The sequence below is a fragment of the Melanerpes formicivorus genome, unplaced genomic scaffold, assembly GCF_026170545.1.
Source record: "Melanerpes formicivorus ecotype bairdi unplaced genomic scaffold, bMelFor1.0.p_v2 SCAF_27, whole genome shotgun sequence".
Taxonomy (NCBI): Eukaryota; Metazoa; Chordata; class Aves; order Piciformes; family Picidae; genus Melanerpes; species Melanerpes formicivorus.
In genome coordinates this window covers 7,847,591-7,861,681 of record NW_027142379.1, presented here as the reverse complement: position 1 = coordinate 7,861,681, position 14,091 = coordinate 7,847,591, and the positions used below count along the sequence as shown (strand labels likewise).

The 14,091-nt window shown below is 49.8% G+C and overlaps 1 protein-coding gene across 1 annotated transcript; it reads right to left on the bottom strand.

The window, feature by feature from the left end:
* Window positions 1-94: 94 nt before the first annotated feature.
* RAB33B (RAB33B, member RAS oncogene family) lies at window positions 95-9,856 on the bottom strand. The gene is made up of 2 exons (XM_068154018.1): window positions 9,519-9,856; window positions 95-3,257 (listed from the first exon to the last, which is right to left on the bottom strand). The coding sequence occupies exons 1-2, from the start codon at window positions 9,765-9,767 to the stop codon at window positions 2,814-2,816; spliced, it is 693 nt and encodes a 230-aa protein (XP_068010119.1). The 5' UTR covers window positions 9,768-9,856; the 3' UTR covers window positions 95-2,813.
* Between the last annotated feature and the right edge of the window lie 4,235 nt (window positions 9,857-14,091).

Below are 14,091 nucleotides of genomic sequence, written 5' to 3'. Positions count from 1 at the left end.
CTCTGGACTTCTTCATTCTGGTTTTTCTTTATGAAAAGAAAAGGGAGGGAGGGAAAGGAAAGAAGAGGGAGGGAGGGAGGGAGGGAGGGAGGGAGGGAAAGAAAAGAAAAGAAGAGGGAGGGAGGGAAAGAAAAGAAAAGAAGAGGGAGGGAGGGAAAGAAAAGAAGAGGGAGGGAGGGAAAGAAAAGAAAAGAAGAGGGAGGGAGGGAAAGAAAAGAAAAGAAGAGGGAGGGAGGGAAAGCAAAGAGAGGGAGGGAGGGAGGGAAAGCAAAGAGAGAGAGGGAGGGAGGGAAAGCAAAGGGGGGGGGAGGGAAAGCAAAGGGGGGGGAGGGAAAGCAAAGGGGGGGGGAGGGAAAGCAAAGGGGGGGGAGGGAAAGCAAAGGGGGGGGGAGGGAAAGCAAAGAGGGGGGGGGAGGGAAAGCAAAGAGAGAGGGAGGGAGGGAGGGAAAGAACAGACAGAGAGGGAGGGAGGGAGGGAAAGAACAGACAGAGAGGGAGGGAGGGAGGGAAAGAACAGACAGAGAGGGAGGGAGGGAAAAAACAGAGAGGGAGGGAGGGAAAAAACAGAGAGGGAGGGAGGGAGAAAACAGAGAGGGAGGGAGGGAGAAAACAGAGAGGGAGGGAGGGAAAAAACAGAGAGGGAGGGAGGGAAAAAAGAAAAGAGAAAAGATAAAAGAGAGGAGAAGAACACTTGCTGGTGTATTTATTACACAAATAGTTAGGAGGGGTCCTTTGGAGACAAAACATTAAGGATGTGAGTGAAAAACGAATTGTCCAAGAGGACTGTAAACCATATTTATTTACAACAACACAGAAATTGAAGGTCCATCCTTTTCTTTAAAAACCAAAAATAATACAACCATTAAGGACACTAGTGTTAAAAACCAGCTGATTGTTTCTGAGAGGGCTGTAAACCAAATTCTACTCATGTAAGGTTCAGAGTGAATACAAAAGTTCCCTTTGACAAACGTTTCTCACACAAAATTACTCTCAGAGTTTTAGCAGCTTTATACAGGAAGAAAACAAAACAACAACAACAAAAGATCAGCTTCTGTTTAGATTCTTTTACAAACACCTTAATTAGAGTAGACCAAATGAAATGCTCTTTCTAAATCTAAGGGGGGGGAAAAATAAAGGGCAATGCATATTTGTGTTGGCAGCGGCACCTGCAATAGGATTTACACCTCACTGATTGTGATGGTTTAAATATTAGTTCTCTCATTTGAATGATTTCTTTCACCAGGGTGGCAGCTGCTGAACTGGCCCTCCTGTTTGGTTGCCAGTCAGCACCACACGCTACAACTCAAAAGAAACCCCCTTCATTTTTACCCTGATTCCTTCCAAAGCTAAGTCACCAAACACTTGACAGGGCACAGCAATGAAGTCACAGACTGCTTCCTGTGGCTTGCATTTTGCTTTGTGCAACCTAGCACCTTTTTGTCATCAAGCCTGACTTCAGACAGAACTGACACAAAATGCCTAACAGCATCATGGAGGACACAGAAGGTTCTAGAGGAGGAACTGCCCTCCCCTGACCCAGCACATTACTACCTTGCATCAGCAATGCCAAGGATGGCCCCCACACAGCCACGACATTGTAAGCAGGTTTCAGCTTCAAAAACCTGTAACAGACTCAGGCCATACTCCAAGAGCTGATTTAGTTTGCATTCAGAAGCATTTTAAGGAAATCCCATACTCCTCTAACATTTTGTTCCACATTCATCCATTTCCCATCCCCAAAGTAGGTTACCAAGTTGGCTTTAAAGAGCTTTCTCAAGGTATCTGAAAGACATTCACCACCTCCAAAATCCTCTGAAACCCCCATCTTGGAAAATCAGGATGCTGCTGCCAACTGCACTCAGTCTTTTCTCTACTCAAGTGCTTTTACTTACCCTGGGACACTCAGCTCAAACACAGCATCTTTAGAAAGAAGTCATCAGTGAAGTTTTAGTAAGGTCAGAGAAGTTAATGGACAGCCATAGGCCCAGCTTTCCCCCAGATCCTGTGCTACAGTGTTTTTCCACAAGAAGGAATGCATAGTTCAGTTTTACATGCTAATTGTGAGCAACTGATGGTGTTTTTAAGTATCAAATAACTGCCCAGAGGTAGGGGACAAGTTTGTCAATTCTCTTACCATTGCCATGAAGAAACAGAGGAAGTTTACAGCGGACGAGAGGCCAAGAAGCAAGCAGTTTGCACTTACACTGACAGCCCACACTTTACCTGACAGCCCTGGGTTTTGTTTTAATGCACAAAGGAGCTGGCTTGGCAGCTTGCCAGCAGTCACCACCTACATTACAACATCACCAGCTACTCCTTCAAATGCCAAAAAACATCTCCCCACTTCGCTGACCCAAAATCCGAGCTCTCTAGCTTCTCCCAGACCGCTTTTTCTCCTACAGGATCTCACTGCAAGCAGCAACAGAAGAAGTTAGTGAACTAGCTTACTATTTATAACCTTGCCACAAACCATGAAAGGAATCTCAAGGCAGCACAGAGCTCAAGGGGAGCTGCTTTGTCAAAGCTTCAAGTCTAAAGTTTCCTTTCCCGTGTGTTTACAACAGTGAAACTTCAGTAACCGGGGAAGCAGAGTTACAAAGTGCAAGGAGGTGAGATGGGACACACCTACACTGGGGGGGGTGGGGGGGGGGGGGGAAGGGGAAAAAAAAACCAAACCAACAACCCACAAACAAAACCCTAACAAATTAAAGTGCCAAAGAGATTTGCTTAGAATGGCTACCAAAACCTGCAGCTTTGCCAAGATCATGACTCTGAAGCGTTTGCAACCAAGGCAAGGCGACAATTAGCATCGTTTAACACCAGCAGGCCATGGCAGGTTTTGGTTCGGGCTTTATATGTATTTCATCACGATCTGGGGGTTGACTAAGCATTAATGGCTTGTGACTTTTAAGCTTGTGAGCCAGTGTCATGAAGATGGCCTCCACGTGGTCATTGTCATTGGGGTTTTTGGCAGAGGTCTCAAACAAGGGCATGCTGTGAGTATCGGCGAACTTCTGGGCCAAGTCCGTGGGGACCTGAATGGCGCTTCTCAGGTCGCACTTATTCCCAACGAGAATCCGGGGGATGTCGCTGGCAAGGAGGTGCTGTTTGCACTCCTCTATCCAGGCTGGCAGGCTGTGGAAGCTGGCAATGTTTGTCATGTCATACACAAAGACCACGGCGTGGACGTTCCTGTAGTAGTGCTGCACCATGCTCTTCCGGAAGCGCTCCTGCCCGGCCGTGTCCCACAGCTGGATCTGCAAAGGGAAAGGCAGGGAGAGAAGAGAAAGCTTCACTGCCTCTGCTGGAAAGCAACAACACTCACCTCCAGGGGAATGCCACTCTCCTCAGTCTTCACATTGAAGAAAATTTGCTTCTACAGAGTTTCTGAACGTTCTTGGCTTTCAGAGCTGCTCAGGGTGGAAGCCAGGAAGAAGTGACTGGGGATGGCCTGCAGCGCTCGGCACTGGTGAGGCCTCACCTCAAGTGCTGTGTGCAGCTCTGGGGCCCTCGCTTCAGGAAGGATATTGAGGTACTGGAGCAGGTCCAGAGGAGAGCGACCAGACTGGTGAGGGTAATAGAGGGAAAGCCGTAGGAGGAAAGGCTGAAGGAGCTGGAGGTGTTCAGCCTAGAGAAGAGGAGACTTAGAGGGAACCTTACCACTCTCTACAACCAATTAAAAGGAAGCTGTAGTCATAGAATCAACAAGGTTGGAAAAGACCTCAAAGATCATCAAGTCCAATCTGTCATCCAACACCTCATGACTACCAAACCATGGCACCAAGTGCCACATCCAATCCCCTCTTGAACACCTCCAGGAATGGTGACTCCACCACCTCCCTGGGCAGCACATTCCAATGGCTAACAACTCTCTCGCTGAAGAACTTTCTCCTCACCTCCAGCCTAAACTTCCCCTGGCACAGCTTGAGACTGTGTCCTCTTGTTCTGGTGCTGCTTGCCTGGGAGAAGAGACCAACACCCTCTTGGCTACAACCTCCCTTCAGGTACTTGTAGACAGCAATAAGGTCTCCCCTGAGCCTCCTCTTCTCTAGGCTAAGCAACCCCAGCTCCCTCAGCCTCTCCTCACAGGGCTGTGCTCCAAACCCCTCCCCAACTTTGTTGCCCTTCTCTGGACACCTTCCAGCAACTCAACATCTTTCCTAAACTGAGGGGCCCAGAACCAGACACAGGACTCAAGGTGTGGCCTAACCAGTGCTGAAGTACAGGGCAGAATGACTTCCTTGCTCCTGTTGGCCACACTGTTCCTGATACAGGCCAGGATGCCATTGGCCTTTTGGGCACACTGCTGGCTCATGTTCAGCTGGCTGCCAACCAGTACCCCCAGGTCCCTTTGTGCCTGGCTGCTCTCCAGCCACTCTGACTCCATCCTGTAGCACTGCATGGGGTTGTTGTGGCCAATGTGTAGAACCTGGCACTTGGATGTGTTCCATCTCATGCCCCTGGACTCTGCCCATCTGCCCAACCTGTCAAGGTCCCTCTGCAGAGCTCTCCTACCCTCTAACAGATCAACTCCTGCCCCCAGCTTGGTGTTGTCTGCAAATTTACTGATGATGAACTCAATGCCCTCATCCAGATCATCAATAAAGATATTAAAGAGGACAGGGCCCAGCACTGATCCCTGGGGGACACCACTAGTGACTGGCCGCCAGCTGGCTGTTTCACCATTCACCACCACTCTCTGGGCTCAGCCTCCAGCCAGTTCTTAACCCAGCACAGAGTGCTGCTGTCCAAGCCACAGGCTGACAGCTTGGCCAGGAGAATGTACAGAAGAACATCAGAACAGCTTGGCTTCTCTAGCCCAGTCCAGTTACCTGCAACTTCTGATCCACACACTTATAAAGACCCATGTGCTGCCTCTAAAAGAGTCATTATTAAGGCAAGTCACCCTAGCCTCTGGTGGCAGAAGGTAACAGTCACTTGCAATCCAGCTCCTTTCAGAGGTTCTTGCTTTTTACCTGTTGTTTTGGGGTGGGTTTTTTTTTGCCAATGGTATTACACTCTAAACACAACTGACTGCATCTCCTCAGTTTGTCAAGGGAGCCTAAGGAATCAGATTAAATACAGGCACCTAAATCTGGGTGAGATCAGTTCACTACCAGGATGAGAGAGACTTCCAGTACCATGCACCTCTAGAATAGTCTGAAGTTAGGAGGCTTACAGAAAATTTTCATGAATTTGGACTTTGAGAAATTAAAGAGAGGAGGAGGATGCACAGACTAGAGTAATCCTTGTGTCCAGGCAATGTCCTGTCAAGGAATCACTGCAGATAATCTTGGAAAGTGCTCTGTCACATTAATTTAAAGAGAGAGAGCTCCTTTTCACAGGCAGCTGTCAGCTTGCACTCCTCATTCACAGAGCAGATACCAGTCAGGCTCCAGGCAAGCAGAGATCCACAAGTGTGCTGCCAGCCTTGGGCACAGGAGGGGAAATTCAATTCAAGATTTACATATCTTCCAAATTAGGCCTGACTTACAGTTCCTCCTAATTTTATTTACATGGAGCTTCCAAGCTTGAAGGGTATTATCTGAACTTAAAGATGTTCATATTCTTGGCATGGAATCACTTGCACTGAGAGGCAAATTATTCCCCAAGACTGAAAATGTCACACTTCCTTTTTCCTCCCCCCTCTTAACCAGGTGACCTGGAGATCACTCCATTTCTGGCCTCCTAAAAGCACTTCCTCTACTAAAAACAACACTGAAAATGTCCACACTGATAGATGTGCACTGATGAATTACCATCAGGATTACTGTTTCATCATTAGTTCAGCATCATCCATCTTCCAGGGAGCACAGATGTGACAGCAGCCCTTTAAAATGTGTGATTGGACAATCTGGCTTACCAGCATAATTCAGCTAATAAACCTGTGGACAGAATCACTCTGTCACCCTCCCCAGGGAAAACAAATGGTGCTTAAATACATTGAGTCAGCTATCACCTCCCACCTCCTGACTCCCTTTTTGTGGATGCAGAAAGGCTGTTTTTTAAACAAGGGCTCCTTCAGCATGCATGCTTTAGAACATCCTGGCAAACATAACTGGCCTTTTAATGAAGATAAAATGCTAAACAACCTCTCCTTTCACAAGATGTGGGAAGGGGGGAAAAAACAAAATCCTTGAAGGGCTCAAAGGTACAGAACATGATGTGTGGACTTGCTTCTCTGCATTCCATTTGCATCCTTTGCTCTTTTTAATGTGGGTCAGCCCAGAGTGACATCATTGCCTTCATTGATTTTCAACTCCTGGATCAATTCAGGAAGAACACAACTTAGAATGCAAGAAATCAATTTGTTGACAGCTTTAATTGACTCATCACACCCAGCCATCAGTGCTCCACATGAGGCTGTTAGCCTACTGCACAAGCTACAAAGGAATAGATTGGTCCCTGGGCCTTGGAATTTGTGGGGGAGACCCCCACCACCACCACCACCATGGTGAGAGGAACTGTGCTTGTGCTCCTGCCAGTGACACAGCGTTTTTTTTCCAGCTGCAAGGGAAATGCTCAGCTCTGTAGCAGCACAAGAATGACCATCCAGCTGGCTGGGGGAAGGGAGAAGAGAGAAAGGGAAGACACTGCTTTATAACCTCCCTCGATGCAGGAAGGAAGATTCCTCTGCTGAGCAAGCCCTTCAGAGCACGGAAAGAGGAGCAGTAACGTGGCTGATCTGAGCTGCCCCCCGTCCTGGTTCAACAGGACTGCTGAAGCTCGTTGCTTCAAGCAACAAAGGCGAAGATGAGGGAGAGGAGGTGGCCAAACCAGAAACTGGTGCCTATCTGACAACACACAGCACTCCCCTAAGGCCTTGAGTCCTGGCATAACAAGAAGTTTACTTCTTTCAAAGCTGAAAATGTGTCTCCCAGAAAAGGAGTCTCCAAACAGCTTCCCTCAGCTCTCAAGCTGGTTTATTCCATTTCTATTCTGTTCTGTTCCTTTTCTACTCCTATTCCATTCCTGTTCTATTCCAATCCTATTCTATTACATTCCTGTTTAGATTCCATTCCTGTTTATATTCCATTCCTGTTTATATTCCATTCCTGTTTATATTCCATTCCTGTTCTACTCCTATCCTGTTCTACTCCTATCCTAAACTATTCTATTCTATTCTATTCTATTCTATTCTATTCTATTCTATTCTATTCTATTCTATTCTATTCTATTCTATTCTATCCTATCCTATCCTATCCTATTCCTATCCTATCCTATTCCAATCCTATCCTATTCCAATCCTATCCTATTCCCATTCTATTCCCATTCTCTGCCTCCCTCAGCCAGAACTGCTATATCCAGCAGGCACTATCCAGCAAAACAACCTAACACAACACACCTAACAAAACAGCATACAACCTCTATGTGAAGCACCTCACAACTGTGGATCAGGCTATATCCTTCTTCACTTCTCTCCAGAGATGGTGAAAATGCCAGTCAAGAAGATGGTGCTGACAAGAAGATCTCCCTCAGATGGTTCTCTCCTCAGTCATGGACAGCAACAGGTCAGGGAGTACAGAATTTCAGCTGCTAGCCAAAGTACAGTTCACAGGTTTCATAAAGAGTAGCAAAGTCTCTTAATCATATGAGTAAGATGTGCAGAAATGAGGCAAAAAAACCCAAACCACCAGAAAATTAATGCAAAAGGACTTAAGATGCCCTCCACAACTTCTTTAATGAAGTAAACAAGGAATAACTGTGGCTTTCAGCCTCATGACAAAGCCTGATGATAACAAATACCATCACAGAATGGCTTAGACTGGAAAGGACCTCAGAGATCATCTACTCCAAGCCCCCTGCCCTGGGCAGGGACACCTCTCAGCTAGACTTGGTTGCCCAGACTAACGTTGCTCCCTTTTTCTCTACACATTATCAAACTCTCCTCATCGAAACAAACTGCCACACAGAAGCAGATTCCATTTTAAACCAAGTTATTCCTAGTGAACAAACTGCATGTACAAGCAGCAAGCAGTCCAAGCTGTAAGTGACTTCAGGATCCCCACTAGGAATGTATCTATCAACCAGGTGGATTTCATACACTTCTAGAATTTGTTTTACAGTGCAAAGAAGGCAAAAGAGCATTTCCCCTTCTCACTAAATTTAGCTTTCTAAGACCTAGCTTCAGCTGAAAATCAGAGTAAGGACCAATGGTCAGAAGTGAGCTGGGTATCTGTCCACTTCTACACCACTTTTGCCTGAACAAACAGCACTCAGGTTGCCCAGGGAGGTGGCAGAAGCTCCAGTCCCTGGAGGTTTTTAAGGCCAGGCTGGATGTGGCATGATCTGGTGTGAGACTTGATGGGGTGCTTGGTGCCATGGGTTAGTTGTTTAGGTGGGTTGGATGCGATGATCTTGAAGGTCTCTTCCAACTTGGTCTATTCTATTCTACTCTACTCTACTCTACTCTACTCTATTCTATTCTATTCTATTCTGCCACGGCCCATGGCAGAAGGGTTGGAACTAGATGATCCTTGAGGTCCCCTCCAACCCAACCCTAGGTGGGTTGGATGCAATGATCTTGAAGGTCTCTTCCAACTTGGTCTGGTCTACTCTACTCTACTCTACTCTACTCTACTCTACTCTACTCCACTCTACTCTATTCTATTCTGCCACGGCCCATGGCAGAAGGGTTGGAACTAGATGATCCTTGAGGTCCCCTCCAACCCAACCCTATGATTCTATGATTCTTACCAAAAAAAACCTAAGGTTGTGATGCATTGCCATCACTGATGCAGGAGTTCACTCCTGCAGCTGTTTCTTAATGGGACATTTCTAAACCTCAGTGCTCCTCACAGCCAAGCCAACTAACTGTGATTCCTGAGAAGCACAGCAGCAGAATTTCTGGGAGGCAACACGCTGCTGAGCCCAGGCACAGCTAATGCTAAAACACTGGTGAGTAAGAGGTCAACCTAATGGAGAAATGAATGCCTGGCACCTGTCAAAAGCTGCACAAAGGTTTGGCCCGGTGTAGGAACTTTTCATCATCGTGAGACCTGCACAGCAACTACACCCCCGGTAGAAGCAAGGCAAAACAGTTTCAAAGGCAGTAGTGGAGGCTACGTGGTACAACCACACCGAACTTCTGGGGCACAGCGGTGTGACAGGAGGCGAGGCCCCTGCAGAGCACCACAGCTGCAAGCGGCAGGGCAGGCTGCGCTGTGCAGTCCTCCGTCCAACCTGCCGGCTGCCCTGCGGGCGCTGGCAGAGGTTCGGCCCGGCCCGTCAAACGCCCCGCAGCCTCCTCTCCTCCCAGCTGCTGCACACAGCGATGCTGCAGCCCCGTACCGCGCCCAGGACGCTCCCTGCCGCCGGCAGCCGGGCCGGGGCCGTCCCGCTGGTGCTGCCGCCCCAGCACCCTGCAGCCGGGCGAGGCTGACAGCGGCCGCAGGCCGGCAGCAGGCCGCGGCGGGCAGCGCTCCCAAGGCCGGGCGCCCGTCCCCAGGGCTCCGCCAGGGCTGAGCACGGGCGGGGCGAGCGGCCACAGCGCCGGCCCCGTGCCGCGGCGGCCGTACCTTGATGCGCTCGCCGTCGATGGTGACGGCCCGCTCGCGGAAGTCCACGCCGATGGTGGCCTCGGTGCGCTGCGGGAAGCGGCCGGCGCAGAAGCGGTAGGTGAGACACGTCTTGCCCACGTTCGAGTCCCCGATGACGATGATCTTGAAGATGCGGGAGCGCGCTGGCGGCAGCACGCCGGGGAGCGCCCCGCTGCCCGTCAGGCTCAGCTCCAGCGAGGACTCCAGGTCGGCGGCCGCGGCCATCATCGCTCCGGGGACGGGGAGCGCGTCCGCCCCGCGGCCCGTTACTCGCCGCCCCGGGGAGCGAGGGCCGCCCACAGCGCGCCGCCGGCCGCCTCCCGCCGCGCCACGTCGCGCCCCGCCCGCCGGGCCGCGAGCGGCAGCGCGGGAGGGGGGGATCTCGCGAGAGCGCGGGCACTGCCCCGCAGCCTGTCGCCGGGCGCTGAGCTTGCGGGCACGAGGCAGCGCCGGTGCTACGCGCAGACCGCCAGAGGGCGCCGCTGAGCCGGCGAGGTGGCGGGGGAGGGGGCGGGCCGGCAGCGCCCCCTGCTGTTACGATGGAACGGCTTGACGGGAGCGCTAGCCGTCACCCGGTCCCACCCGAGCGGCCAGCGGCGGCATCTGCGGTTAGCGCAGGTTGCTGAAACTCCCACAGCCTGGCTTGCGGCGTTTACACGGATGAGGCATCTGCCACCTCCCTGGGCAACCCGGGTCAGTGTCTCACCAATCTCGCTGTAAGAAATGTCTTCCGTCTGAGTCTCCCCTCTTTTAGTTCAAAACCATCATCCCTCGTCCTGTTGCAACAGGCTCTGCTAGACAGATTGTCCTCATCATTCCTATTAAGCTCCCTTTAAATACTGAAAGGCTACAATAAGGTCTCCCCTCCAACCCTCGCTCTTTCAGCTTTTCTTCATAGGAGACAGGTTCCACCTCTCTGGTGACTTTTGTGCTCTCTTTTGCACCTGTTCCGACAGGTCTATGTCTTTCCTGTGTTGAGGACTCCAGGGCTGGACACAGTACTCCAGCAGGGTCTCACAGAGCTGCAGAATCTTCTCCTCTGACCTGTTGGCTGCACTTCTGTTGGTACAGCCCAGAACACAGTTGGCTTCTGGGCTGCAAGCACACGTTGCTGGCTGATGGACAGCTTTTCATCCACCACTACACCCAAGTCCTTCTCCACAGGACTGCTCCCAGCTCCTTAATCCCCCAGTCTGTATTGATACTGGAGGCTGCCCTGACCCAGGTGCAGGACCTTGCACTTGGCCTTATTAAATCCCATGAGGCTCACTTCTCATGCTTGTCCAGGTCTCTCTGGATGGATCCCATCCCTCAGGTGGTGTCAACCACACCACTCAGCTTTGTGTCACTTGCAAACTTGCTGAGGGTGCACTGTATCTCACTATGTCATTGATGAAGATATTAAACAGCACTTGTCACTGATCTCCATCTGGACATCAAGCTCTTGACCACTACCTTCTGGAAGTGATCATCCAACCTCATCCAATGAACAGTCCACACATCAAATCCATAACTCCCCAATCTGAGAGAAGGATGTTGTTGAGCACCATGTCAAAGGCCTGACAGAAGTCCACATAGATCACATCCCATAGCTCTTGTAAAGTGTTTGCTGATGATGGATAAACAAAGACAAGTGGCCTGCCTGGAGTGCCCAAAATGTAAAGAGGAAGACTGAGATCAAGAGGGTTTGTTTTCATACAGAGAGTCAGTTTATGGAGCACAGATGATGCAGGCAGCCCAGGCTTCTCCGTGGGGCACTGCTGAACTTCACAGTCCCCCAGGCCTGAGGTTGCCATGGGGCAACCTGCCTGTGTTGCTTGGCAGGCATTTTGTTGAGGTTGTGTATGTGTGTGTGTGCTGTGGGGCAGCAACAGGAAAGTGGACCCTGGCCAAGCCCTGTGTCACTGCAGTGTTCCAGCCTGACCATTCTGCTGTCACCTTCAATAACGAGATGGCAGCTAGTTCATCCCTGGCAGAGAGACACTCAGGCCAAAAGTGATGGACACATCTCACAGGAGGAAGGGAACTATGGCATTGCCTTAAAAACCTGTTCATAAGCTCTCCAAGGATATGAGAGAGGCAGGATGTGGACATGAAGTTTAAGTAATGCCCACCTTAAAGAGTTTAACCTCCAAGCAAATGTAGCTTGCAGTCATGGAGAGAACTGGTGCCCTAATGGTTGAGTCTCTAGCCTGCAATCTGAGAGCTGAGCCAGGATTCCCAAAGTTTGGATCATACCCCTAATAATAGCCCCTGGGAGTCCTCCTCTTGTTGCACATGCTTCAACCACTCAGACCTTCTGCCTGCACCAGTAAGAAATGATCCTTGGATCATTGCTTCCTATGGAGCAGCTGTCCTGTGGCTGAGGGACAGTGCTTTGAGCAGCCTGTCACAGAATCACAGAATCACCAAGGTTGGAAGAGAACTCAAAGATCATCGAGTCCAACCCATCACCACAGACCTCATGACTAAACCATGGCACCAAGTGCCATGTCCAGTCTGCTCTTGAACACCTCCAGGGATGGTGACTGTCATTGCTTGTGCATAAAAGCAACAGGCTTGATTAAATCAAAACATAAAAGACCCTGAGATCAGGGCAACTTTAGTTACAGTGCCCTCATCCCCTCCCTGGAACAGCCTAGTGGAAGGTTGTAGAGAAATGCTTCTATCCTGTGGTCCTCTTCTGAGACAAGAATCTTTCATTTAAGCTGTCAAAGAATTCATTCTGTCAAAGAAGAGGAGTCATTTTGTTCTGATGTGGAAGTAAGATTGAAGGGAAGCAAGAAGGTTGTGACACCCTTGAGTTCTTTTTCTCCCTTCTACAGAACTGCTCCTTTTTGCAGGCAGAATGTAAAACGTGTTGGCTGAGGAGAGGGAGCAGGAGCAAGCACATCTATAGCCTGATGGCTGCAGAGGCAGTGAAATCCCAGTCCTAGGGGGATGCTCTGACATGGGTCATGGCCGGCATGCCGAAAGGAGAGTTTGAGCAGCCCTTTGGCAGGGTCTGCCAGCAGCTCGTTTAGCTGAGTCTGATCTGCGTTGTGCCAAGTGGGGCCAAACTGTGTTACAACTAGATCTGAGCTCTTCCACAGCCCTTAGCACCTTTCGTTCCAGCTGGACTCTTCAGCCGGCAGAGTCCATGCTCCATCTAGTGTTCAAAGGATTCCTTGCTCATTAGGTTTGATGCTGCGAGTTTTACATGGGACACCTTCCCTTGAACTTCCATCTCAACACAGTTAACAGCCACCCCGGCTTCTGTTTTGTGAGCCATAAAAAAGGTAATGCTCTGGAGCACAGCTGGCCCCTGCAAGAGTGGACTTAAAGTCGATACCTTCTGAGAGATTAAATGTCATCTCAGAAGTGGACAGGAGGCAAAGATTTGGCTGGTGGTTTGCTGGTACAGAAAGTGAAGTACTGAATGAATGAGGTTCTCCTCACTTAAAGTTCTTCCAGGGGGGCAAAATCAAATCCTGAGTGCAGGGAGTGAAGCTCCTCATTTGCTTAAGGATTTTTTTGGTGGCAGACCCTACCTGGAGTACTGTGTCCAGTTCTGGAGCCCCTAGGAAGGATCTGGAGGTGCTGGAAGGTGTCCAGAGAAGGGCCACGAGGATGATCAGAGGTCTGGAGAACCTCTCCTATGAGGACAGACTGAGAGAGTTGGGGCTGTTCAGTCTGGAGAAGAGAAGGCTCCCAGGTGACCTTATTGTGGTCTTCCAGTATCTCAAGGGGGCTAGAAGGAAGCTGGGGAGGGATTTTGTAGGGTGTCAGGTAGGGATAGAAGTAGGGGAAATGAAACAAAACTAGAAATGAATAGATTCAGATTGGATGTTAGGAAGAAGCTCTTCCCCATGAGGGTGGTGAGACACTGGAACAGCTTGCCCAGGGAGATGGTGGAAGCCCCATCCAGGCTGGATGTGGCTGTGAGCAACCTGCTGTAGTGTGAGGTGTCCCTGGCCATGGCAGGGGGCTTGGAACTGGATGATCCTTGAGGTGCCTTCCACCCTAACAGTTCTATAGTTCTATGATTCAGTGTTCATCCGCTCTTGTAGCAGCTAGCTGTAGCTTGAGCTGGGAATTTACTGTCCTTTTTGAACTTCCCTGTTCCACCAGTCATGAGACTTCCTGATCAGCCTTAAGGAATCAGTAAGGAATCCATGACCTGACACGAGGTGATTTTGCCCATCCCACCCTTTCTTCCTTCCCCCAGCAAACTGTCCATCCAGAGCAGGGTTGAGGGAAGGTGGCTTCCCACTGAGATGACAGCAGCCACTGCCTTTGTTCTGCACTTGGTGGCAGAATAGAATAGAATAGAATAGAATAGAATAGAATAGAATAGAATAGAATAGAATAGAATAGAATAGAATAGAATAGAATAGAATAGAATAGAATAGACCAGACCAGACCAGACCAGACCAGACCAGGTTGGAAAAGATCTTTGAGATCATCGAGTCCAACCTATCACCCAACACCATCTAATCAGCTAAACCATGGCACCAAGCACCCCATCCAGTCTCTTCCTAAACACCTCCAGTGATGGTGACTCCACCACCTC

Coding starts and splice junctions, on each gene's coding strand:
- RAB33B (XM_068154018.1), bottom strand. CDS start 9,767: ATGATGGCCGCGGCCGCCGACCTGGAGTCCTCGCTGGAGCTGAGCCTG. Junction 3,258..9,518: donor TCGACGGCGAGCGCATCAAG/GTACGGCCGCCG, acceptor TTCCCTTTGCAG/ATCCAGCTGTGGGACACGGC.